We start from the raw sequence: 26,471 nt of genomic DNA, 5'->3' as shown, positions 1-26,471 counted from the left end.
TACAACATACTCCTCAAGTCCATTAGTCTAGTTCAAGCATCTACAACATACTTCAATATTACCCCAAATACAGCAATAAATGTCTGTTCTTGAAATACTGTAATACGAAAAAAGCAAACGTGGTGTTTCATATACATTTATTGGCTATTCTTTAGACAATGTAGTACCTTAAAAGGCTACTGGAATGATCAGCCTCTCTCTCTCTCTCTCTCTTTTTTTTTTTTTTTAAAGAAAGGTGCGGGTCACAGAGAGTAATAAGCCAATATTAATTCACTTTGTTAAACAAAAACAAAATAAAGAGAAGCCCTGCCACATGCTGGATATTTCTACCTATGTCCTCAGCAGGGGCTGGGCCAATATCTGGGGCAGCGCTGGCTACTTGTAAATAAAGTTTGAACTGCTGCTATTGCTAAGATGGAGAGAGCACACAGGGAAGCACTGCCAATAAAAGTGGGCTCCCTTCCAGAGCTGAGCTATGCAGTCTAGCCCCACCAGTGGGCATCTGATCTACAACCAAGGATTCTATGCTGTGCTTCTCTTCTGCCCAGCTTTGTGGGGCTGGAGGGGGGAATTGTTGGGTCTTGTCCTTTCGGAATATCGAAGGCTTAGAGATGGACAGTTCTAGTTCAGCTCTGATACTGCGGCTGCCACCACCAACATGGCAAATACCTATGAATGACAGCGGCTTTACTCCTGGGAGTAGAGTCATTAATTTAAAATGAGAATGCTCACATTCACCATTGTTTGCAGGAGCTGACCCACAGTTAACAATACCCAGCTGTGGGTAGGGCACCCCCTTAGAAGAGGTAGAAGTGATTTGTGGGCCTGTAAAACAGGTTACATTAACAACAGGATCTCTCTGCTTCTGAAATAGATCAAGACTGGCCTACCACTTCCTATGACAGATGCTTTTCTATAAACATATTTTAAACAGGAAGGAAAAAGAAAACAAACCCTTTTCCTCTCAGATTTTAGCTTTTTACTTTTCTACACTTACTATAAAATGGTATATTGCCATCTCAGTAAAAATTATTTTCCAGCAATGGAATTTTTTTTCTGATCCTCAACCAAGTTACAATTATTACAATGATTTAATGAACTTAAAAAGACACCTGCATAAAGACTAACAGTTCTCTCTCTCTTACTTACATTAAAAAAAATGTAGTATTTTATTTTTAACTGCAATATTCCAATTACTGATCTTAGTCCAAAGGGCACAGAAAGTAGAGTACATAAATTATTAGCCCTATTACACTTTATTATCTAAGATAATAAACTGGAACTTTCATTTTTGTAGCTGTTGGGTAATGCAACAACATATTTCCAAGACCTACTATACAAAGATGTTGAGATTTCTGATTTAGTCACTAGTCTTATTAAACCTCTTCCATAGTGGTTGCTCTTGAAAAATGCCAGTTGCCTTAGACAACTAAGAAAAGGAGTACTTGTGGCACCTTAGAGACTAACCAATTTATTTGAGCATAGCTTTTGTAAGCTACAGCTCACTTCATCGGATGCATCGTGAGCTGTAGCTCACGAAAGCTTATGCTCAAATAAATTGCGTAGTCTCTAAGGTGCCACAAATACTCCTTTTCTTTTTGCGAATACAGACTAACACGGCTGCTACTCTGAAATTAGACAACTAAAATATTCAAGGTATTTCTTATAATAAATATAGGGAGTACCAAGGAATATTGCAGATATGGAGGTAATCTTATAAAGACCACCACTGTAAGTGTGTCTCAGTCTGCTGTGTAGGGCAAGTCTCAAAATTTAGCAATCTCATGAGCTGAAGAACCCGTTATGAAGTTCTATATACAGACAATACCAGTACCATGTATTTAACACATTACGATGTATTTTGCAAGGTAACTATTACCATAATTTCCCAACACTGAAACAAATATAACATGAAACAATTGCACTAACATGTTTCCCTTGGATAATGCTCATTCATAATTAAAAGTGACGTATAAAGTGATCAAACACTAACAAACACCTGGAAAATTTTCATTCTAGCCTTATACACACTGTGTAATACTTACCTTCTGGCTCTGAAGGCCATCACCCTCATCAGAGATACCATCCTCCTGCTGGTCATAAGCTGGACCTCCTAGAAGCCTTATTCTCTTCTCACACTGCTTCTTTGCCACAGTCAGCTGATTAATGTACCTTTTCACATTGCGAGCCCTCAAGAGGTCAGCTTTCATTGCAGCAGTTTCTTTACCTTTAGTATCTATGATAAACAGCAGAGAAGTAAGAAGTTATCTTTCACAACAGAAAACTTCAGATTACAAGTTTCTGAAGTGTTTGTCATTCAACCTGTAACTGGATATTGAAGTAAAAATGCTTCCAAAACAGCCAGGTGGCTAATAGAGTATGTTCTGGGATATCTCCACTAACATAGCAAGTATACATATAAAATAGTTAAGAGAAAAATCATGCAAATATACAAAGTATTTAAACACAACTCCACATATCTGTCATCTGACCTCATCCAGCACTGTGTCCCTGTTATTCCAGTATCTACTTAAGAGATGGACTTGCCGGCTGAAACCCACTCAAAACAAAGACCTTTAAGACTATACCAAGACTGGAAAATATGTTGCTAAATTTGCGATGACATGGGAAAAATATTTTAAAAATTCAACAGAATGAGGCCTGTGCATAAAACATAGGCCTGTGCTTCAAGTTTCCACACTTCCTCATTGCACCTTCTCCGTAGTTTTTAAAATGCCTAGTTAAAAACACAGATAAAAACCAGCACTGAAAATTATTCCTGTACTATGCCTGAATGTGAACAACTCCTGCAAATCCATTCTGTTTCTTAAAAGGTACAGTGCTGTTGCTCAATCACAAAACTTCTTATACTTGTGCAGGCACGTAACATGAGCTCTGCAGCAAGCTACATAGACAATTCAGGTTGTACACAACTCAGGATTAAGCCAGTATTCAGGGATGAATGGTCAGTTCTTTATTCATTTGGCCATGTTTTTATAATGTGGGAATACTAGAAAATCCAGTTATAGAGATGAATATAGTGTTTTATTTTTTAAAAAAACAGTTGCCTCAAAGAAATAACCACATGGGAAGAAGTATACCTGCAAGTGTGCTACAGGGAAAGCCCGTATGAATGATTTTAAACTCACATTTTCAATTAGGTTTCAAATACATTAAAGATTCATCTTACGATCGGAGTATTATTTTTGTCTACTTAAAAAAAAAACAGAAAGACTTCCACCTACCTTCATTATATAATAATATTTACATATACACATAGTGATGGTGGATGGGAGGCTTTCTGGGTTAACCAAACATATACACACACAAAAATACGTATATATATCCAGGTTTCAGAGTAGCAGCCGTGTTAGTCTGTATTCACAAAAAGAAAAGGAGTACTTCTGGCACCTTAGAGACTAACAAATGTATTTGAGCATAAGCTTTCATGAGCTTGATGAAGTGAGCTGTAGCCAGGCAGCCATAGATCTGGAGCTGCTCTATCATAATTTGTCTGAATATTATCTGTTACCTGGCTATTGGGGAGTTTTCTATATGACTGTGTTGATTTAATCTCAGCAAGAGTTTGTCTGGAAAAAAAAACAGGCAGGCAGGAAGGAAAAGAATAGCTCAAGACAGCCATCTCTCAAACACTTAGTAGTTGTTAATGTACAGCAAGAGAACTATTAGCTTTTGATAATTTTACCTCCACCTCAAGCCACCCTACAAAGCTGATTTTGACCAGGATAGGAAAAGGCCAAGGAACATATAACTGTAATGGAACTTAAAAGGCCACTGTCTCAAGAAATCAATTATTTCGGGGAACCTGACAGAGACACAGTGACCCACTGTCTAGGTCACCATCACAGAATGGTAGTGCGCAAGGTCAGATTGCCCTGCCTGTAGACTGTTTTGAAATCCTTTTTTCTGCAATATTTTGTTCCTACTGCTAAGATAAATAATCTTTGGCTTTAAGAAGGCTGTCTGATCATAGTATACCACTGGCCACAGACTCCCAAAGGGAAGAAATGCACATGTCCAAACTCAATAGGACCTGCTGGGTAAAAATGCTGGATATCAAGGACTGTAGCCTGGAGCCTGGTCTACGAGTGGGAGAATTGTGCAATTCCACCGTAGGATAGGTGAACACATTAGGCCAAATGCATGAGAGGGTGCACCAGACAGACCACAAAGGGATAGCTAGCCATGTAACTGTGGGTACGTGAAAGCAAGAACACGCATGAACGCACACAGAGGGAGAGCATTAATAAAAGGGAGGGAGGGTGAGAGAACGAGCGAGAGAGCAAACACCCATGCACATGGAGGGAGAGCATTAATAAAAGGGAGGGAGGGTGAGAGAACGAGCGAGAGAGCAAACACCCATGCACATGGAGGGAGAGCATTAATAAAAGGGGTGGCAGGAAGCCTTTTAGTTTAATAATTGGTGTTGTTTTGGTGTTTGACAAGAAACATTTGGGCTGCAATCATTCAAATGGTCATTATCAGAATGTTTTTGTTTTATCTTATGGCTTGCAGTGTGAATGACAAGTGATAGATTTTAAATTCTGCACCACCCAATACCTGTCAAAACTCTTTGTTCATTGTACTTTTTGCAATTTTGGTAGGGGGGCATATTGTACCTCAAGTCTTTTCCCCCCCTCTCCTCCACTTCTACCTTTCACATATGCAGCAACTTTTAACCAGGAGAGTGAAACAATAAATTAAATGCTCTGTTGACTCATAGATAAGACTGCACACCATCGAGACAGATGGCTCATTTTTGATAGTGAACTCTTTTTGTCTTCTGCTTGAATGAGTATCATCACTATAATTGACTATTTACATAGCTTCATGGATTTGCCTGACACTTGATAACACAAAGTCCTTATATTCTAAGGCAGTGTTTCCCAAACTTGGGACGCCGCTTCTTCAGGGAAAGCCCCTGGCGTGCCGGGCCGGTTTGTTTACCTGTCGCGTGCGCAGGTTCGGCCGATCGTGGCTGCCACTGACTGTTCCAGGCCAATGGGGGCTACGGGAAGCGGTGGCCAGTACGCTCCTCGGCCCGTGCTGCTTCCCGCAGCCCCCATTGGCCAGGAGTGGCAAACTGTGGCCAGTGGGAGCCACGATCAGTCGAACCTGCGGATGCGGCGGGTAAACAAACCAGCCCAGCCCGCCAGAGGCTTTCCTTGAACAAGCGGTGTCCCACGTTTGGGAAACAGTGCTCTAATGTATATAGTTCATACACAGAGTAAAGGCATAAACAGGCAAAGGAAGAGGAAATAGTGGGGTGAGAAAATGGGAAAGTTCTTGCAGCAATAGCTGTGTTTATATTTTGTGTATGGGTTACAGACAAAGGAATTCAGAGGCTGCATTCATCTTGAGTGGTCTTAGGTTAACTTCCTAGGATGTTCCGTTTCATAATACAGTATTAGCATGGTTGGTAGACAGACTGTCAATGGAGAGTGACAGAATGAAGAGGAGTGGCAGAAAAGTGGTGGAAAGCAGTTTTGCAGAAGGATTTGAAGAATAAAGTGAATCAGGTGTAAGCCAGGGAGAGGCCGAGTGGTGTCCTGAATGGGAAGTGACAAAAGGAGCATTAATTAACAGAGGTGTAAGTTAGTAGTATGAGAGATTCAGAAGGAACAGAAGAACAGTTATGGGATAGGGAAGCTCATGTACCCTAAGGTACAAATTCCTCTTATCTATATGGATATCTACCATTTTTAAAGAAGAGCTAGGAAACGGGAAAAAAGGAAAAAATGTGTCTGAAATAATTACTAATGCAGACAGTTTGCATGGATGATATAACTAATATGTACAGGTGCAGATTTGCCTGAGATACTCTGTTCTGTCTGTATGCGAATGGTGGAAACCAGTCCAAAGAAACAGACATTAAAATGGATACAGATGGCAAAACCCAAGTAGGCTACAGTAAGATACGAAGCCATTATCACCACATGCTGGTGGCTTGTGCTTCTTCTCTTCTGCCCTATCATTTAGGGGCAACTGGTGGAGATCTTGATCTTGTGGGGTTCTCTGGGGACAATTCAGAGAGAACCTAGTACTCAAAAATTCATGCTGCACTCTAGAAAAAGGGAGACTTCCCCTTTCAAAAGTTTAAAATCCAGGAAGTGAGAGTCCCATATTACAAAATGGCAGTTACCTCCCCCAGAAAACATATATAGTTGAACATAAAGGAAACAACTTAAAATTTGCCGATAATCAGGAGAAAGGTCAATGACCACATGGGGACGTCACCTGGGGAAAACAGGTCAAGGAGAGAAAAACACGTTTGTTTCAAGTACTCCTCTTGAAAGATTTTTGCCCCATCCCTGCCCCTAACAGCATACAATGCGTGTTAAAGTGAAAGGAATTGAAAGTTTTTTATTTTAAAAAATATGGGTGAATGTTGTCAATTCTACAGGATTACAAGTGTGCCGTGTTTCTACATGCAAAGGGTGGGGGAGCAGAAACTAGAAGTAAAAGAAGTGAAGCTGGCTGGAAAATTTTCAAAGTACTTTTTCATCAGACTTTGCAAGACATTTAGATTTTAATGAATTGGCAGAGTCCTTTTGATTTCAATGAAGCCATTTCAGAACTAAGCAAAATAAAAACAACGTATTTTATTTAATTTAGACTTTCCTGTTTCATTTTAACTTGATGCTGGAAAATTCCATTTCAGTGCAGTGTGTTGGTCACACTTGGCACATGTTCTTTCACTCAACGAATGCGTATCGGTTCAGTTTATCTACATGAACTCCCAAGTTGGTTAAAAATGACTGACTGACTCCAGAAGGGTTTCTTCTGAAATGTGACAAAGGTCTGTTGATCAGGAACACCCCACGCACACCCAAAGCAGTAAAAGGAGGAGATGCTAAACAAAGCCCAGTTGTTGTGTTGTTGGTGTCAGTATTATAACACATGGAGATGTGTACTACGTGCTCCAGGGAGCCAGGACTGTGCAGTAGGAGTAAGGGAAGTGGCGTTATAGGCCCTGGCACCATGTAACAAAGAAACAGTTATTATATTACCTTATTAACTGTTAGAACAACACAAACAACTATTTTGGGGACTGAAGGCATTGGGAGGAGGTATATATAAACCAAACTTTAAGAAAAGGAGATTGGCTGGGACGCCTCCTCTTCCCTGGGTGGAACCAGGGGAAGATCGTTCAGCCAGACTAGCCATGGGAACCAGCTGGGCTGTAGCATCAGCCCATCACTTCAGGAACCTCTTCTGCTGTTCCTGAAACTGTTCCTGTGGAGGTGCTCCTGGGTCTCCACTTTCCCGGACTATGACCACCTACTGCCACAGTACCCCAGTGTGAGCCTGCAGCTCACTCCCGCCCCACGGAGAGAAGCTCACTCACCTGCTCCCTCCCAGCTTGCAGGCACAGCCACAGGCAGTACCACACCTCCAGGAAAAGACCTAGACGAGGCTCTGGCAGCTGTACCTGGGCACACAAGGAAGCTGAATCTGGGGAATCAGCCCAATGTTAGGGTAGCACTATAGGGCTGGCAATTCGGGGACAGGGCCCTCAAGGCACTCCCCACCATCTCTGGGTGCTGCCTTCTTCAGGCGGACCGTAGGGCACTGATCCCAGACTGCCTCCCCTGTGAGGTGCCAGGGTCCCCTGCCCTACCACAGAAAAGTGCTCCCATACACTACTCCAGGCACTGCTGCCATTCCAATGAGACACTTCCTCCTCTACCTCCTCCTTCCCTCTCTCCCACCTGACCCTCCCCACTCTTCTCACCCCTCCTAGGCAAAAAAAAAATAATTATTCTTAAAGTCAGTCAGTCCTACCATTAACATTTCCAACAGCAGAAACATTAAAAGAAGTTCCCACTAGGGAACTTTTAGTTCATGCCAGCAGGGTTTATGTGGACCAGTTAGTGGGCAACATAGGAGTGCACTTCAGAATCACACTCCTGTAGCGCGCAGGGATGCTCCGTGTTGATGTGCCCAAAGTCAAATACCTTACAGAAGTCCAAGTCTGCTATGTCAGCAAATAGAAGACTTTACTCCCGCCCTTCCTGTTATTTCCTTACAATATTAGATGCTCCACTTATTGTTCTAAAATCTGGACAATTAATATCACAGCAATGGATGCAATATAAAGACCTAGATAAAGACAGATAAAATTAGATATGTAGTTCTTACAAAAAGATTAACTAAATTGTATTCTACTGTTTAATGAATATCTGCTCCTTTTGATAGAAACAGCATAAAGGAAAAGTGTGTCGGTATTTAACTGCTAGATTATATTGCCAAAAAAAAAAATCTTGCTTTTCACAACACTTTTTTGTGAAACTAGTGGATTTGTTACTGACACCACCAGCTGCAGCTGCTGCGGTATTAACCAACTGGCTAATATGGAAGTTTCATATACACACAGCACTGTATGTATTTTTTGCAAGACCCCTCGAGTTGAGCACACACAGTACTTACTTAATGCCATGCTGAAATATATAAGTGGCAAAAAACTAATTAACATTTTAAGATGAAGGTAAATATGGACTAACCCTCACTGCAGCATTTACTGATCATCATAAACCTCTGTAAACTTTTTGAGACTGAACTTCACATTTTTAAAGCCTGCCTGGGCCTAGAAAAGTATTTGCTCAGTTCTGAAAATGCCAATTGACCTCAAGTTGGAAAGTACAGTAAACAGGGTTCTTTCACAAGCCCATGACAAAACAGCTAAAATAAAGGTAAAACTAATTCTTTTGAGCTTAAGGAAGAGAATGAGTAATAGAACTCCAGTGAAAACACAGAGAGAGGTTCTGTAGAGGAAAAAACTTAGGCAAATATTAGTTTTGTTGTTTAAGTGAGCAATAAAGGCAAACTTCTGGAAGGGAGTGAGTTTGCACTATTCTCCAATGAGCTTCCAACTTGCATATCCTCTGTTTGGAGCAGGGTGGGAACTCCTCATCTCCAAAGTTCTGTGAGCATGTGCCCAATGACAGGCATCTGTCCAACTGAACAGTAGAAAAGCAAGCTCTATTACCACCACTAGCATGTTTGGAAGATCTCAGGAAGAAAGAGAAGATTCAGTGAAACTGCTTTTGGAAATGTGCAATGTGCAATGTGCAAAAATGCATAACAATGGTTATGTCTAGGTCAGATGCACTATAACCCAAACCCTGATCTGCAGGAACTATTCTTTCTCTATGTACAGAATTGAAAGTAGTACCCATGCGAGCACAACCATAGTTCTCTGAGCACAGCCTATCACAAATACAAAAACAAAGAGGGGAGTTGGTGCTTGAGTTTTGTGAGAATTAAAATCCAATAGTGTCTATGCTGTGCTGAAGAGGTAAAGTGCTATGTGAGTACTGATATTATTACATCCTGACCTACTGGCTAGCAAAAAAAATAAACGTACATACTTCAAGTCAGACTGAAGACTGAGCTTCAGGGTAAATGATGTCTAAAATATATTTTTATAGCTGGCTGTTTAAATATTCTCCCCACAAACAGTCCTGTTGCAACAGTTCTGCTTCTACATTAGTCTTTAGCTCTGCCTATAAATACAAATATCTTTATACTTGGTGGGAATGCTCACCCTGAGAAACCTTCTAGTTCTGCAACAAGGATTTCTTGGGGAGAGTTCCCTTTCAGGCCATACTTTCTCACCCCTTGCTGGGAAGGGAGTGATTTTGTCAACTGTGATGCTCTTTGGACAATTAAAATGCAGTGTTTGAAAAACTCTGAAGAGAGTGTTTTTTCCAGTCCTCCTAGGATAGATGTTTCTGCTCATGCTAGAGTCATGTGGAAGGTAGGGAACTGAAAATTGGTGGGTGATGCTACAAGCCTTGCTGGGCTGCTGGCAAAAACTGCAAGTAGAGATCCAGTAATTGTAAGCTATTTGGAACAAGGACTGTATCTTCATATTGGTTGGTAGGCCACCTAGCAAAAGGGTCCTGGTTTGGGCCTCTTTGCGCTAATGTAATACAATAATAATAATTAATAACAAAAGAAACAAAAATGCTGAACCGGCAGAGTAAAAGAGTTGTACTTTTTTAAAAACACATTTTTAGATTATGAAAGACCCATTAGATTATTAACAGAAATCAGCTGAAAAGTTTACTATTTGCAATTTTACTCTCTCTTTACTTTCTGAATCTCTCTTTTATTTGGACAATGAAAATATATACAGTTTTATTTTTGTCTCTTGCCAGTTTCTAGTCAATTTCACTTTCTGGTTCACTCCCACTCACATAATGCTACAATGCCTATGTCCTGACCTACACAAGGAGCTGAGGTCGAATTTAGCAGCGTTAAATCGATTTAACCCTGCACCTGTCCACATGTCGAAGCCCTTTTTTTCGACTTAAAGGGTTTTTACAATCAATTTGTTTACTCCACCCCCGACAAGCGGATTAGCACTGAAATCGGCCTTGCCGGGTCGAATTTGGGGTAGTGTGGATGCAATTTAACGGTATTGGCCACCGGGAGCTATACCAGAGTGCTCCATTGTGACCGTTCTGGACAGCACTCTCAACTCAGATGCACTGGCCAGGTAGACAGGAAAAGGCCCGCGAACTTTTGAATCTCATTTCCTGTTTGGGCAGCGTGGCAAGCTGCAGGTGACCATGCAGAGCTCATCAGCAGAGGTGACCATGATGGAGTCCCAGAATCGCAAAAGAGCTCCAGCATGGACCGAACGGGAGGTACGGGATCTGATCGCTGTATGGGGAGAGGAATCCGTGCTATCAGAACTCTGTTCCAGTTTTCAAAATGCCAAAACATTTGTCAAATCTCCCAGGGCATGAAGGACAGAGGCCATAACAAGGACCCAAAGCAGTGCCGCGTGAAACTTAAGGAGCTGAGGCAAGCCCACCAGAAAACCAGAGAGGCAAATGGCCGCTACGGGTCAGAGCCCAAATCATGTCGCTTCTGTGATGAGCTCCATGCCATTTTAGGGAGTTCAGCTACCACTATCCCAACCATGTGCTTTGACTCCTTCAATGGAGAGGGAGGCAACACGGAAGCAGGTTTTGGGGAAGAGGAAGATAGCTCACAGCAAGCAAGCGGAGAAACTGGTTTTCCCGACAGCAACAACTGTTTCTCACTCTGGACCTGGAGCCAGTACCCCCCGAACCCACCCAAGGCTGCCTCCCAGACCCGCCAGGTGGAGAAGGGACCTCTGGTGAGTGTACCTTCTTAAATAGTATACATGGTTTAAAAGCAAGCATGTTTAATGATTAATTTGCCCTGGCATTCGCGGCCAGTACAGCTACTGGAAAAGTCTGTTAATGTGTCTGGGGATGAAGCGGAAATACTCTAGGAACATCTCCATAAAGCTCTCCTGGATGTACTCCCAAAGCCTTTGCAAAAGGTTTCCGGGGAAGGCAGCCTTATTCCATCCATCATGGTTGGACACTTTACCACGCTAGGCCAGTAGCACGTAGTCGGGAATCATTGCAGAACAAAGCATTGCAGTGTATGTTTGCTGGCGTTCAAACAACATCCGTTCTTTATGTCTCTGTGTTATCCTCAGGAGATTGATATCATTCACGGTCACCTGGTTGAAATAGGGTGCTTTTCTTAAGGGGACATTCAGAGGTGCCCATTCCTGCTGGGCTGTTTGCCTGTGGCTAAACAGAAATGTTCCCCGCTGTTAGTCACAGGGAGGGGTGAGGGGCTAGCCACGCAGTGGGGGGAGGCAAAATGTGACCTTGTAATGAAAGCACATGTGCTACGTATGTAATGTTAACAGCAAGGTTTACCGTGAAAGAGTGTACCTATTGTTCTATAAAATGTGTCTTTTTAAATACCACTGTCCCTTTTTTCCCCCACCAGCTGCATGGGTTTCAAGGATCACAGGATCTTCTCCTTCCCAGAGGCTAGTGAAGATTAGAAGGTGAAAAAAACGCACTCGCGATGAAATGTTCTCTGAGCTCATGCTGTCCTCTCACACTGACAGAGCACAGACGAATGCATGGAGGCAGACAATGTCAGAGTGCAGGAAAGCACAGAATGACCGGGAGAAGAGGTAGCAGGCCGAAGAGAGGGCTGAAAAGAGGGCTGAAAAGAGGGCTGAAGCTGATAGGTGACTGCAGAGTGATGAGAAGAGGCAGGATTCAATGCTGAAGCTGCTGGAGGATCAAACTAATATGGCTCCAGCATATAGTTGAGCTGCAGGAAAGGCAGGAGCACAGACCGCCGCTACAGCCCCTGTGTAACCAGGCGCCCGCCTCCCCAAGTTCCATAGCCTCCTCACCCAGACACCCAAGAGCGTGGTGGGGGGGCCTCTGGCCACCCAGCCACTCCACCCCAGAGGATTGCCCAAGCAACAGAAGGCTGGCATTCAATAAGTTTTAAAGTGCTGTGTGGCCTTGTCCTTCGCTCCTCCACCAACCCATCCGGTGCTTCTCTCCTCCACCACCCCTCCTGGGCTACCTTGGCAGTTATCCCCCTATTTGTGTGATGAATTAATAAAGAATGCATGAATGTGAAGCAACAATGACTTTATTGCCTCTGGAAGCGGTGATCGAAGGGGGGGTGGGGATGGTGGTTAGCTTACAGGGAAGTAGAGTGAACCGAGGGGCCGGGGGTTTCATCAAGCAGAAACAAAACAGAACTTTTACACCGTAGCCTGGCCAGTCATAAAACTGGTTTTCAAAGCTTCTCTGATGCACACTGCACCCTCCTGTGCTCTTCTAACCGCCCTGGTGTCTGGCTGCACATAACCAGCGGCCAGGCGATTTGCCTCAACCTCCCACCCTGCCATAAACGTCTCCCCCTTACTCACAGATATTATGGAGCACACAGCATGCAGCAATAACAATGGGAATATTAGTTTCTCTGAGGTCTGAGCGAGTCAGTAAACTGCGCCAGTGACCCTTTAAACGTCCAAATGCACACTCTACCACCATTCTTGCCTAGCCTATAGTTGAACAGCTCCTTACTACTGTCCAGGCTTCCTGTGTACAGCTTCATGAGCCAGGGCATTAAGGGGTAGGCTGGGTCCACAAGAATAACTATAGGCATTTCAATATCCCCAACAGTTATTTTCTGGTCTGGGAAGTAAATCCCTTCCTGCAGCTGTTTCTTTGACCTGAGCACAAGCTGCAGTGGAAAAGAGCATAGTCCAAAAATCAGCATACAGAACGCAAGATGAGCCAAAAAGCACTCCCCCTCCAACAGTCATAGTTGCAACCCTCTGACTATTTTGTTGTGGGGGGAGTAGGGGCAATGAGGCAGCAGATGAGTGTAAAATCAGATTCAGCAGGTTTGTCTGTGGGAAAATGAGGAAAGTAGTCTGCAATGCAAGTGTCTAAAACTACAGCATCTATGCAGTGTGCTGCACGATGCAAAAAGAAAAAGTCAACACCTCAGAAAGCATTTGATGCTACATTAGATTTTTTGTCACTTAAATTTTAGTGATTACTAATAACTCTCCTGGCCATGTAAATTAAATCATCCACAACAGGCATCACTACTGTGAGTTACTGAACTTCTCAAAGTGTTCCTACATCTCAAACCACTGAGATATTTGCCCCTATGGTATTCACATTAGGACTTGAATGCAAAACGTCACTACTTAAAATGAATCAAAAGCACTATATGTTCCTATCCACCCTGCCACGATTTGAACTCAAACTCCAGAAGATTCAAGAAACATGAACCTGAAAAGAAATAATATCACAGACCATGTTTCACTGCTTAGAGCTTAGTAGGAACAATGACAGGATAAAAATATTTTAAAAGTTACAGTGCTCTATTTAATAAAACCACCCTGTCACCAAGCTATCTAGGCAACAAATGGTACTAAGAGCAGATTATTAACAACAAAAGAATTTTAGAAGTCTAATGCCCATTTTTCATTTGTTATATTGTCTGTTCATTTTTGCTATTCAATCAGTTGCATAATTAAACCAGGCTGGTCAATTTTTCTTTATGTTGTCATGTACTAGCAAAGTGTCGGCCATAATATATTAGCAAAACACTTGCAATTGATTGGTCTTTGGAGCATTCGCTGGTCATGTGGTGCTAATTGTTCCAGTCCTCTGCCTTTACAGCTGCTGCTACAGATGCCCAAATAGTAAAGAAACTGCACTCCTGCAGAAGCAAACCTAGCCATCTCCAATAAGGGCTGTGGCAGTCCTCGGAAGAGGAGGGAAGGGGAGTTCACAGCTGCCAGTAAGACTAAAACCACCAGAATCTAAGTTAAGAGCTGTGAGTGAATACAGAGCCAGGAGCTTCCTGAATGAGATTTGTGGGGAGGGCAGGGGGCGAGGAGTCACCACAAAGGATGTCCTGGGACACACCCAGGACACTTGTTAGGGCACAGGTACAGCTTAGCACTAAACTGTTTTGATCAGGTTCACAAGGAAATGGTGTTTTTCTTTAAACTGTTTTCACTGAAACTAACAAACACATTATATTTGCTTTTTCAAATAATTTCCTGCCCACCTTAAAAATAAACAAAATTTGAACTCTACAGCTGTTGACCATGTCCTTTGAAGGTCAGCTCCAGTTAGGTTGACCCTGCATAATTTGGAGGAAGAAACCCTTAGGAGAATAACTAAAACAGATGAAGAACTTAAAGTTTATTCTATCTTTAGGTGGATTACAATAGTTACAAACTAGTGCACTGTGTCAATATTTTCAACAATAATTGAAAAAATGGTTATGAACTGTGAAACCTTAAATTATATTGACTCTGGGAAAGCTGGTATGTGGAGTTAAACGATAAGCCTGCAGAACAAGGCAACAATATGAGAATTGCAGAAGTATACAACTACATTTCCTCTAACAAAACTTCCACCTTAGAAAATTTTCAGAAACTGAGGATATTTACCAATAATTCAACTCTAAGGTTGTTATAGGAAATCAAAACTGCTGTTGCCCTCAATTAGGAATTAAGGCTAGAGCCTCAACATCCTACCCCATCATGCTGCTGGCTGGTAAAGAGTATTGTTGTAGCAGTTGTTTTTAAACAATAGGAAATAACAAAACTTCAAATAAAATATAGAACCAACTCCACAAAAGAAAATTAAAGGGAGAGGAAAAAAACTAGACTAGGCTTAGAAGGTTTAACTACTACTTAGTTTATCATTGTAGTTCTAATCCACAACACTGTACATCGGTATTTTCAGTAAATTCCTGAGTTAAGGGACCCTAGAATGGTAGATTATTAGATTAGATATATTTATATAAACTAAAAAGTAATAGGTGCATTGGCCAAGGCAAAATTACAACTTGGTAATTATGTACATTCTGCCTATCAGGAACCACATTCCTGAATCTCATCATTTATATTGGGAGATGGGGTTTGTTTTAGGACTGTTGATTAACCGCCATTAACTCATGCGATTAATTCAAAAAAATTTATTGTGATTAAAAAATTAATCGTGATTAATCACAGTCTTAATCGCACTATTAAACAGAATACCGATTGAAATATATTAACTATTTTGCATGTTTTTCTACATTTTCAAATATATTGATTTCCATTACAACGCAGAATACAAAGTGTACAGTGCTCGCTTTATATTATTATTTTTATTATATATTATATTTTATTAAAATATGTGCACAGGAAAAATGATAAAAGAAATAATATTTTTCAATTAATCTCATACAAGTATTGTAGTGCAATCTCTTTATTGTGAAAGTGCAATTTACAAATATAGAATCTTGTTTGTTACATAACTGCACCCCAAAACAAAACAATGTAAAACTTTAGAGCCTACAAGTCCACTCAGTCCTACTTCTTGTTCAGCCAATAGCTAAGACAAACAAGTTTGTTTACATTTATGGGACATAATGCTGCCTGCTTCTTATTTACATCACCAGAAAGTGAGAACAGGCATTCACATGGCATTTTTGTAGCCAGCATTGCAAAGTATTTACTTGCCAGATGTGCTAAACATTTGTATGCCCCTTCATGCTTCAGCCACCATTCCAGAGGACATGCTTCCATGCTGATGATGCTCGTTAAAAAAATAATGCATTAATTAAATTACTGACTGAACTCCTTGGGGGAGAATTCTATGTCTCCTGCTCATTTTACCCGCATTCTGCCATATGTTTCATATTATAGCAGTCTCGGATGATGACCCAACACTTGTTTGTTTTAAGAACACTTTCACTGCAGATCTGTCAAAATGCAAAGAAGGTACCAATGTGAGATTACTGAAGATAGCTACAGCACTCGACCGAAGGTTCCAAAATCTGATCAGGATGGGGTGTAGAGCATGCTTTCAGAAGTGTTAAAAGAGCAACACTCCAATGCAGAAACTACAGAACTCGAACCAGCAAAAAAGAAAATCAACTTTCAGCTGGCAGTATCTGACTCAGATGATGAAAATGAACATGCGTCGGCCCGCACTGCTTTGGATTGTTGTTGAGCAGAACCCAGCATCAGCAAGGACACATGCCTTCTGGAATGGTGGTTGAAGCACAAAAAGACATATGAATCTTTAGCGTACCAGGCACATAAATATTCTGAGACGCTGGCTACAACAGTGCCAGGAGAACGACTGTTCTCACTTTCAGGTGACATTATAAACAAAAAGTGGGCAGCATTATCTCCCATAAATAGAAACAAACTTCTTTGGGTGATTGGCTGAACAAAAAGTAAGACTGAGTGGACTATTAAAGTTTTACACTGTTTCATTTTTAACACAGTTTTTTGGTACCTAATTCTACATTCGTATGTTCAGCTTTCATGATAAAGAGATTGCACTACAGTACTTGTACTGGGTGAATTGAAAAATACTATTTCTTTTGATTTTTAAAGTGCACATATTTGTAACAAAAGTAAATAAAAAGTGAGCACTGTACACTTTGTATTCTAGGTCGTAACCAAAATCAATATATTTGAAAAAGTAGAAAACATTAAAAAAAATAAATAAATGGTATTCTATTATTGTGTAACAGCACAATTAATCCCAATTAATTTTTTGAATTGTGCGATTAATCCAGATTAATTTTTTTTATCACTTGACAGCCCTAGTTTGTTAGTTTTTTTAATGTGACCTGAAAAACTTTAATAGTATCTATCTCTATAAAGCATTTCAAGATACAATTTGTACAAAAATATTGTACCATAAATCAAGTCTTGTCACAACAAAGCACAGAGCTCCTTAATACTGGCAATTGTAGGCAACCGTACGCTTGGAAACAATTGATTTTTTTAATGGACTCATTAGTTTGCTTTATAAAGTAATAAAATAAGAAAGAGGAAAACTCTTTCCAGTAAATTAACCTTTCATTTGAAGTACATTAATATTCCCTTTCTCTAATGGACAGTGAACCTAACACTGATTTTCAGGTTTCCTTTTGCCTTGTTACAGTACAAGCAATTTGTTATGAATCAGCAGATAGTTAGCTCTACTTTATGTTATAAAAGAAAGGAATTTCAGTGGTGCCAACTTCAAGCATTCAAAAAATATGAGTCAGGCTCCAGAACACCAAGATTGGCTTGACAAAAAAAGAATTTTTTAATGATAAATGTTGGGGGTTTCCTGAATCTTTAGGGTGCATTCAGGTCACATTTTAAGGCTTTTCTCTGCATGCATTACAACTACAAATTTATTTTCTTTAAATGAATACAGTTTCTCATGCAATTTTTTGATTCCAGCACTTGGGATTCTGAGAAACCAAATATTGCAAGACTCACGATAAAATATGCAAAAGTTAATGACACTGGAATTTTATTTTAAAAGCCTGGAGGAAAACTTGAATAAATCTCCACCACACACTTTATAAATCTCCCTTCCATTTTAGATTATGGACAAATAATCGAATACTCTCTGTTTCTATTATCTTTAAAAATATTTGTCCATGCCCACATGAAAACTGAGTCCAGTACCTTTACTATCACCACAATTTCTTGCAGACGTAGAAATCAACATTTCTTGAGAAAAGTAAACAAAGTCAAATAAAATACTCATAAGTGGGAGCATAAATTCTACATGAATATAAATATTTTAAAGAAGTATACAGCATATATATTGAAAGGATACTAAAATAGGTATTTTTAAAATTGGGGGAGGGGTGTATTGAAGCATATAAAAAGAAAAGGATATAATATTCATTTAACTGCTCATATAGTACAAGCCTCAACAATGACAAGACCACAATTTCCATAAATTCAGAAGAGATGATAGGGTATGGGCCCAGCCATCCCAGCTTGAGAATTGGAATTTTCTTCGATCTATCAGCAAAAATGAAGGTGAATAATGATACAGCGGAAGGACAGGGAGCTGCCTCTTTGGAAACACTTAGCAGGGCAAGTTTACAGCCAGCTTTCATTGTATGTGTGTTCTTGTGTGTGGAAAGTAGATATGGTACTGAGGCCTGTCATTGCCCAGGTATATGAATGAGAACCTGAAGGAAAATCTGAATCAGATTGTGTAAACTGGGGCCCCTTCACCTGACCTTTCATTCTGTGTTACACTATCCCTACTCCTCTCCCACAGCCCATCCTTTCAGTATACAGTAATCTACTTCCTCAGAACTGGAATCCCTTCACTATTAACTGGTAAACCAGACAGCTTCATAGAGATGGAGACATTGCTTCATGAATCCATAACATATTTTGAATGTGTCCTCGAAACGTCCTCCTTTCTCGCAAGCTTATGAGGATCAACCGCACAGTGCTCTCTGTCAGTTAGATCAGAGAAACCCAAACTCCTACATAATAATATTGGTGCAAGGGAGAATAAAGTGGCATTTATACTGGATAATTTTTTTAAAAAGACTGGATTAGAGGGTTAATTCTGAATAGCTAATCAATGACAAGTATTAGCCAGCAAATACGTGAAATTCAGTAATATAAGAAGTTTTACTGTACCATGTAAAATGCCACATTATTGCAAAAACCTTAATAGAACAAGGGTAGGTGTACCAGTGACTGATATTTACTTTCTGAACCTGGTCTACAAAGAAACAGTAAGATTTTGGCAAATAAATTTTAACCACAATTGAACAAGTAAAACAAAGTGTGTGAAAACTAAAATCTAATGTTGGAAGGCACATTCTCAAAATCTGTCCAGGACCTGTGCACACAAACCCAGCTATGTACATGTCTTACATTCGGATATCTTGTTTATTTTATTAAATATGCAGCCTTAACTCCTAACAGAATGCATGCTTACCTTTCTGTCTTTTCATTTGGGGAAAGTTGCTGATTGTGGTTGCTTGAACTATTTCCACTACGATTTGATACCTAGTTTTAAGAGGGGAAAAAAAAAGATAAAAGATGGTCTTTTATAAATTTGCTCTTCACATTGCACACTTTTAGAAGTAAAAATGTAGAACAAACTCACATTCCCATTCAGAGGGAGAGTATGTCTGGAAATAGAGTGGGAGAGGAGAATTCTCAAAGATGGAACAAACAAAAAATGAAAATTATCCAAAAAACCCAGCAATAATTACGATGTCCCCTTGGTTCCACTGAAAACCTTGGAATACTGTACGACAGGTGCTTAAAAACTTAATAAAATTAATGAAAGTGTAATACAAAACCATGGTCTTAAAATTCAAAGGTGAAACAAAGTAATATTGGCAAACAGAGTGAGATTGAAATGTAATAAACTTGGCAGAGTGATGAAATTAAAAACATGCCCGAGGGAATAATTAAGACTTCACTGTAAAACTGAGACAGATTTCAGGAGAGAGTTCCACGTGCAAAGGCCTCCTACAGCAAAGGCAGACTTGTCAGGTGATGTAACATGCAATTGTAGTGTTCGAAGGGGAAGGAGCTCAGGTAGCTGTAAGGATGATGCAGTCAGGGTCTGTATCCTTTAAGGCTTTAAAACCAAAATCTTTTACTTTGTACAAAGTCAATGTACAGAATGAGGTGTAGTAGACTCAAGGTTACTCAAATCAGCGAGTAAACTGTAAGTCCCTGAGAAACCCTGCTGAAAAGGGAAATACACTGTGCTGCCCAGGCATAATGAACAAATTCTGCTAAGAAAAGAGAATCCCCCACATCAGAGACAGACATGCTCCTATAAGAGTGGCAGAGTAAGGGAAGGGAATGATTGGCTTTTTCTGGGGTAGGAAAAGGGATGGCAGAGGAAACCCCGAGTAAGAACCACAGTTAACCAAAAAAAGCAGTCACTGAAAGTTACGTCCTCACAATTAATAACCTGCCTGCTTGGTCCTTTGTCCCTGTTCCTGACCTGAGCTACACACAGATTTATATTTGACACTTGGGAGGTAGATACATTTGTACAGAAAGAAAAAACTGCACACAGCAGCAGGAGTTGGACGATAACATAGTTAAGAAGTGGTGATATTTTTATTCAAGATACTTCTACTATTCATTCATCTTTACAGCTTTCATAAACTCCTTGCTACACTGAAACTTTATTTATTCTGTCACAGAGATATTCAACACTTTTCCTCTGAGCATATTCATGAGGAGATGAGGATTAACTAATGGTTTCTGAACTTTTCTAACATTCCAAGAAAATGTGCCTAAAAAGTTTTTATGGCTACTGTAAATTTACGCATTAGTTTATTTTTGAACACCTTCCATATTGCACTGGACTTTTCCTGCCATTACTTTATCCCAGTTGATTTCACTCAACAGCATATGCTTTTCAAAATACCTATGAGGAAGAATGGCCCACTGGTCACCATGCTAGCCTGGGACTAGAGCCAATTCCTTGCTATAACACAGACTTCCTGTGTGACCTGGGAAAGTCACTTAGTCTCTCTCTGTGCCTCAGCTCCTCCTCTGTAAAACAGAGGTCGCAGCACTTCTCTACCACACAGGGGTGTGGTGAGGATAACTACATTAAGCATTGAGAGTGCTCAGATACTATGGTAAATGGCGGCCAAATTAGTTCACCAGATAACATACTTGGCTCCCAATTCCCCAGATAAGTTATTTTTTTCCTCCCACTCTAGTCCTAATGATTAGAATTGCTATGATGCCTAGAATATCTAAGCTGTGAAAGCATCTAAGCAATCCTAACAGTCAGGACTAAAGGGGCAAGAAAATATTAAATTGTCTAGGTAATTGGGAATAAAATAAACTAATGCATAAGTGAGTCAATTATTTTTCAGTCCTTTGTAGCTTACTCCATTTCATTTTTTAAAAAAAGAGCCGCACATGCTGTAGACTGTGTGATCACAGGCTCACGTTGCTGTTAGCTCTGTTTTCCCTGCCCCAATCCCCTTCCCCTGCTGTTTGTTATCCTTACTCTTCCCATCACTTCTAAAGCAAGAAAATAAGCTTTGTGACAGGGGCTGTAGTCTATGTTTTAACATCTAGTAACCCATGGTGCTACACAAATAAATAAAATATTAATTGTGATACTGCTCTACCTTCATCACAGCTGCTAATCAGAGGGAAAATTAACCATCCGCTTCCTTCCTTTATTATCTTTCATTCTCAGCCAATTCTAGTTCATTCAACCTCTTTATCTCACAAAAACTTATGGCACTATATAAAACTACTACCTATGGTTTCAGATCTTATATGTAAGGATTCTCCTTTCCTTCCCTATTCTCTGCAATCTCATTCAACTTTCCCCATTACCTTAAATTTGGGGAGAAGGGACGTTCAAGGATTGTGGATCACATTGCCATGATCTACTGTACGTATATATTTTATATTTTCTTTTCAGGTTTTCACATCCTTATGAAGAAAATTTCTCTGTAAGACCCTTTTCCTTGATGAAAGAAAATAAGGACATAAATATTGCAGCTACTTCACACAAACAGGAGTCAAAACTTTCCCCAAAATAACCAAGTAGCACTGGAAGGTAGCTTCCTTCAAAGTCACATGATCTTCTGCTCTGGAAACCTTCAATATTTCGTACCCAATGCTGAAGCCCAAGGAAGGTATTCCAGTTCTCCAGCAGATACAGGTAGGTGGATGAAAGAGTGATCAAGACACTTAAGTCCAAAACTGACTGTAAAGCATTACAAAGGGATCTCACAAAACTGGGTGACTGGGCAACAAAATGGCAGATGAAATTCAATGTTGAAAAGTGCAAAGTGATGCACACTGGAAAATATAATCCGAACCAGTGTGGATAAAAAAATCAATGATTTAAAAATTCAGATTTTTTTTATTTAAATTGGATTTTATAAAATGGATAAAATGCTTTAGATTTTAGATAAAACTAACTAAAGATAGTTTTAATTAGGATGCATTATAGTCATGTAATGTTTAAGAAAAGTTTTGTAAATGAGTTCCAATAGTTCATGGATTAGGGACCCAATCTTATGGAGGTTCCAGGGACTTCTGTATAGATTATTTAGGTTATTCTTTCTATCTACCCAACGGGACTCAGTGCTCAGTCTAGAAGATACCATCAGAGATGTTTAGTTTTGCAGTTCTCAAATTGTGGATTTGTGTCTCCAGAGATAACATGCTTGTTAACAGCAAAAAATGTTTTAAAATAATTAAATAAATAATACAAAGAGGTGAGAAATAGCAGACCTCAACCCTACTGTCCCTCTACAAATTTGTGTACACAGAATCAATCCTTGACCTCTCTCTAAAAGTGCAAAGTTTCAAAACGTTTAAAAAATAGAAGATTGTTGGGGGAAGAATAGATCTGGACAAGGAAAAGTCTGGAGATAAATGTGAGAAGGGAGGGACAGGCAGTAGAAACAAAACTGAAATTGTTTGAGCAGCATATTCCAGAAGGTCTTTCCAAGTGTAGTCTTCATTGATTTGAGATCTACCATGCCATTCTCTCCCTAGAAGGGAAAACCTATAATGGCAGCAGGCTGTAAAAAAGACACAGTTTGGGAATATTTTAATGAAGCTCCTCTACCCGTGGGTAAGACAGGTATGCGTTCAAAATGCAAACAGTGCAACAAAGAAATGCAAGGCCTCGTTGCCAAATGAAACAACATCATGAGAAGTGTTCCTCCTCAGGAGGACGCTGCGTTGAAGATGATGAAAGGAACATGTCTGAACATGCAGGATCTTCAGGTTAGTTAACTTTCTTATTTCATACTTCTTTCTTAAGGACTGCCGGTCTTCCTTCTGGACTATTCTTGAATTCTCATGTTTGAGCAAAAAATATAGTGGTTACTCTATGGTGCTATCATTTTAGATGCAGTTCTGATAAAAAAAATAAATAGCTGAAATAGGCAGATCTTCTCTTTACAATTCCCCCTTTAAAGTAGTACTATGTGTCAGTGAATGCAATGAGTAATACTAAATGAGCAGTATGGTAATAATAATTAAATAACTGCATTGACTTATTTTGTTTAGGAGAATCCATTCTCAACATACAGGATTCTGAAGACTATCCACCTTCAAGATCACCATCATTTTCTACAGTTTCAGAGTTATCTGCCAATAATAGGGTTTCAGTCACATCATGTATGTCACACAACCACAGTATATCACCAGTAGCAAAAAGAAAAAAAAATTCCAGCATCCAGAAACAACCATAGATAAGTTTGCGATAAGAACCAGCAGATTACAAAAAGAGGTAATGGATGAAAAAATTGCCCAGTTTGTTTATGCAACAAACTTTGCTTTCCATATGATTGAGAACCCACACTTCATTAACATGGTTCAGTCATTAAGACCAGGATACAGTCCACCCAACACAGCAGATGTCGCAGGCAAATTGCTGGATAAAGTGTATGAAAGAGAAAGTGAGCAGTGTGCAAAAGGTCTAGAGGGTGAAATTGTTAACCTGAGTCCTCATGGGTGGAGCAACGTCCACAATGATCCTGTTGTATGTGCTTGTGTGACAACCAAAGAAGGGAATGTCTTCCTTACAGAAACAATTGATACATCAGGAAATGCACACACAGCAGAACACTTAGAAGAAGTAGCAGTAAAAGCTATAACAAACTGTGAAAATAAATTAAAATGTCTAGTATGCAGCTTGGTCACAGACAATGCTGCAAATGTATCCAACATGAAAAGCCGTTTAGAAGAGACTCCCAAGCTAATAACATACGGTTGCAGTGCTCATTTGATGCACCTCCTAGCCAAAGACTTCAGTGTTCCATAAATAAAGGCTAATGTTCTTGAAATTGCAAAATACTTCCGTAACAACCACTTTGCAGCAGCTGCTCTGAAAAAAGTGGGAGGAACCAAGCTGAACAAAATGCAGGGAAATAGCTGTTTTATTGCTGATGCTGTTGAAATTTGGAAGGAACTGAGTGAGATCTTAAAAAAAAACAACTATGCAATGACAGAGTTAAATTACAAGCATTAAAAAAATGAATGGGACAAGCACTATCTCCAGCTCATTTTCTTGCTAATATTCTCAATACTCGGTACTAGGGTCAAACTTTAACTGCTGAAGAAGAGGAGCTGGCTACGACATGGAAATCCAGCAATCATCCCTCCAGAATGCCAACTATAATAAACTTCAGAGCTAAGGGTGAACCATTCAAGAAATATATGTTTGCTTATGATGTTTTAAAGTCACTGTTTTAAAGTTTTAAAGAACTGGTGGAAGTCACTTAAGCACTCGGATTCAGAGACTGTTGAAGTGATAATCTCACTATTAACAGCAGTAGCTTCTTCTGCCAGTGTAGAAAGAATATTTTCTTCCTTTGGACTAATTTATTCCAAATTGAGAAATCGTTTGGGACCTGAAAAAGCAGGAAAGCTTGTTTTTGTTTTCCAGATTATGAACAAACAGGAAAATGAAGGTGAAGACAACTGAGTTAGCTGCAGAAGCCAATATTTTAAATTTCTCATGTTGACCTGGCTGACATAGTCAATTTAATTTTTGTTTTTTTAAAAAAAATATTTCGTTTAACTATTTTAGTTAAAAACAATTTTAACAAAAACAAACCTGATTTTAAAAAACTTGAATGTTTAACTAAATTCAAATTTCATATGCTTGTTTTGTTAAAACTTTATATGTTTGCGGTTGAAGAAAAAATCCAGAATACATAATGTTATTGTTTTAGTTAAATAAAACAATGTAAATGTCTATCTGGTGATGTCCTGCTCCTAATACAGCATGGCAAGAAAATCCTCCAAATATTAATGATTAACCTGTTGAATTGGAGATAGTTCACCTCCCAATGACTTCATAAATATCTGCTTCAATTACCTTTGGTAAATGAAATAACCAAACAATTATTCATTTACAGATATATCTGTAAAACTAATCTGAAAAGTTTTCAAAATAAATCACTTAAAAATGTATAGTGTGTACCTTCTAAAAATGAAACCTACATCTATCTCTGAGTTGTGAAGAATATATATTAAGGTTATAACAACCAACAAGATGCACTTTTATGTAGAAATCCATGATTAAATCGAGTCTTCCTGACTAGTGATTTAAATCATGATTTAAATCAAATCCACTCTGATCCCAACTATACATACAAAATGATGGGGTCTAAATTAGCTGTTACCACTTAAGAAAGAGTTCTTGGAGTCATTGTGGACAGTTCTCTGAAAACATCTTTCAAATGTGAGGCAGCAATCTAAAAAGCTAACAGAATTAGGAAAGGCATAGATAATAAAACAGAAAATATCATAATGCAACTATAAAATCCATGGTATGCTCACACCTTAATATTGCATGCATTTCTGGTCACCCTGTCTCAGAAAAGATACCAAGGGTCACCTAATGAAATTAATAGGCAACAGGTTTAAAACAAAACAAAGGGAAGTACTTCTTCACCTAACACACAGTCAACCTGTGGAACTCATTGCCAGGGAGATGTTGTGAAGGCCAAATGCATAACTGGGTTCAAAAAATAACCAGATAAATTCATGGAGGATAGGTCCATGAATGGCCATTATCCAAGACAGTCAGTGACAATGCTCTGGGTGTCTGTAGGCCTCTGACTGCCAGATGCTGACTGGATGGAAGGGGATGGATCACTCAGTTATTGCCCTGTTCAGTTCATTCCATCTGAAGCATCTGGCACTGGCCACCTACGTTGCCTCTAAGGTGCGTGTCTGCACAGCCACGCAGGAGGCCACCAAGGGGCCACCCGGGCGTGCACACTTCACTCTGGAGCGTGGAGTGGGGGGGGGGGGGCTGGTGATGGGAGAGCTTGGGGTGTGTTGGGCTTCAGCAACACCTGCAGCCCCAGGGCTGCTGCAGCTGTGGAGAGACGCCTCTCTCCCCGCCACAGCCCTGGGTAACTTGCACCCTGAACCCCTCATCCCCAGCCCCACTGCAGGCCTCACACCCCCAGCCAGAGCCCTCACTCCCCTTCACCTTAACCCTCTGCCCCAGCCCTGAGCCCCCTCCCATACCCTGAACCCCTCATCCCTGGCCTGATCCCAGAGTCCACACCCCCAACTCTCTGCCCCAGCCCTGAGCCTCGTCCTACACTCCAAACCCCTTGGTCTCACTCCCGCCAGACATCACCTCCATATTGGTGCAGATAAATTCATTCCACTCATGAATGGGAAAAATTAGAGGGAATATTGCTGGCAACTGTTGGAAGACAAGATAGTAGACTAGATGGAACATTGTTCTGACCTAGCATGGCCATTCTTACATTTTTCCACTTATGGAAACCAAAGGGATGTGTCT

At 40.1% G+C, this 26,471-nt stretch overlaps 1 protein-coding gene across 4 annotated transcripts in view; it reads right to left on the bottom strand.

The window, feature by feature from the left end:
* Positions 1-26,471, bottom strand: part of SNX25 (sorting nexin 25) — a 148,101-nt gene that overhangs the window by 64,650 nt on the left and 56,980 nt on the right. For all 4 annotated transcript variants that reach the window (XM_073341842.1, XM_073341841.1, XM_073341839.1 and 1 more), the window contains 2 exons: positions 19,119-19,189; positions 2,046-2,236 (listed from right to left, as the gene is read on the bottom strand). In XM_073341842.1, the coding sequence (XP_073197943.1) occupies positions 2,046-2,236; positions 19,119-19,189 (262 nt within the window). The remainder of the gene's footprint in view (positions 1-2,045; positions 2,237-19,118; positions 19,190-26,471) is intronic.

The sequence above is a fragment of the Lepidochelys kempii genome, chromosome 4, assembly GCF_965140265.1.
Source record: "Lepidochelys kempii isolate rLepKem1 chromosome 4, rLepKem1.hap2, whole genome shotgun sequence".
NCBI lineage: Eukaryota > Metazoa > Chordata > Testudines > Cheloniidae > Lepidochelys > Lepidochelys kempii.
The sequence above is the reverse complement of the archived record's forward strand: the minus strand, read 5'-3'. Positions and strand labels throughout refer to the sequence as shown.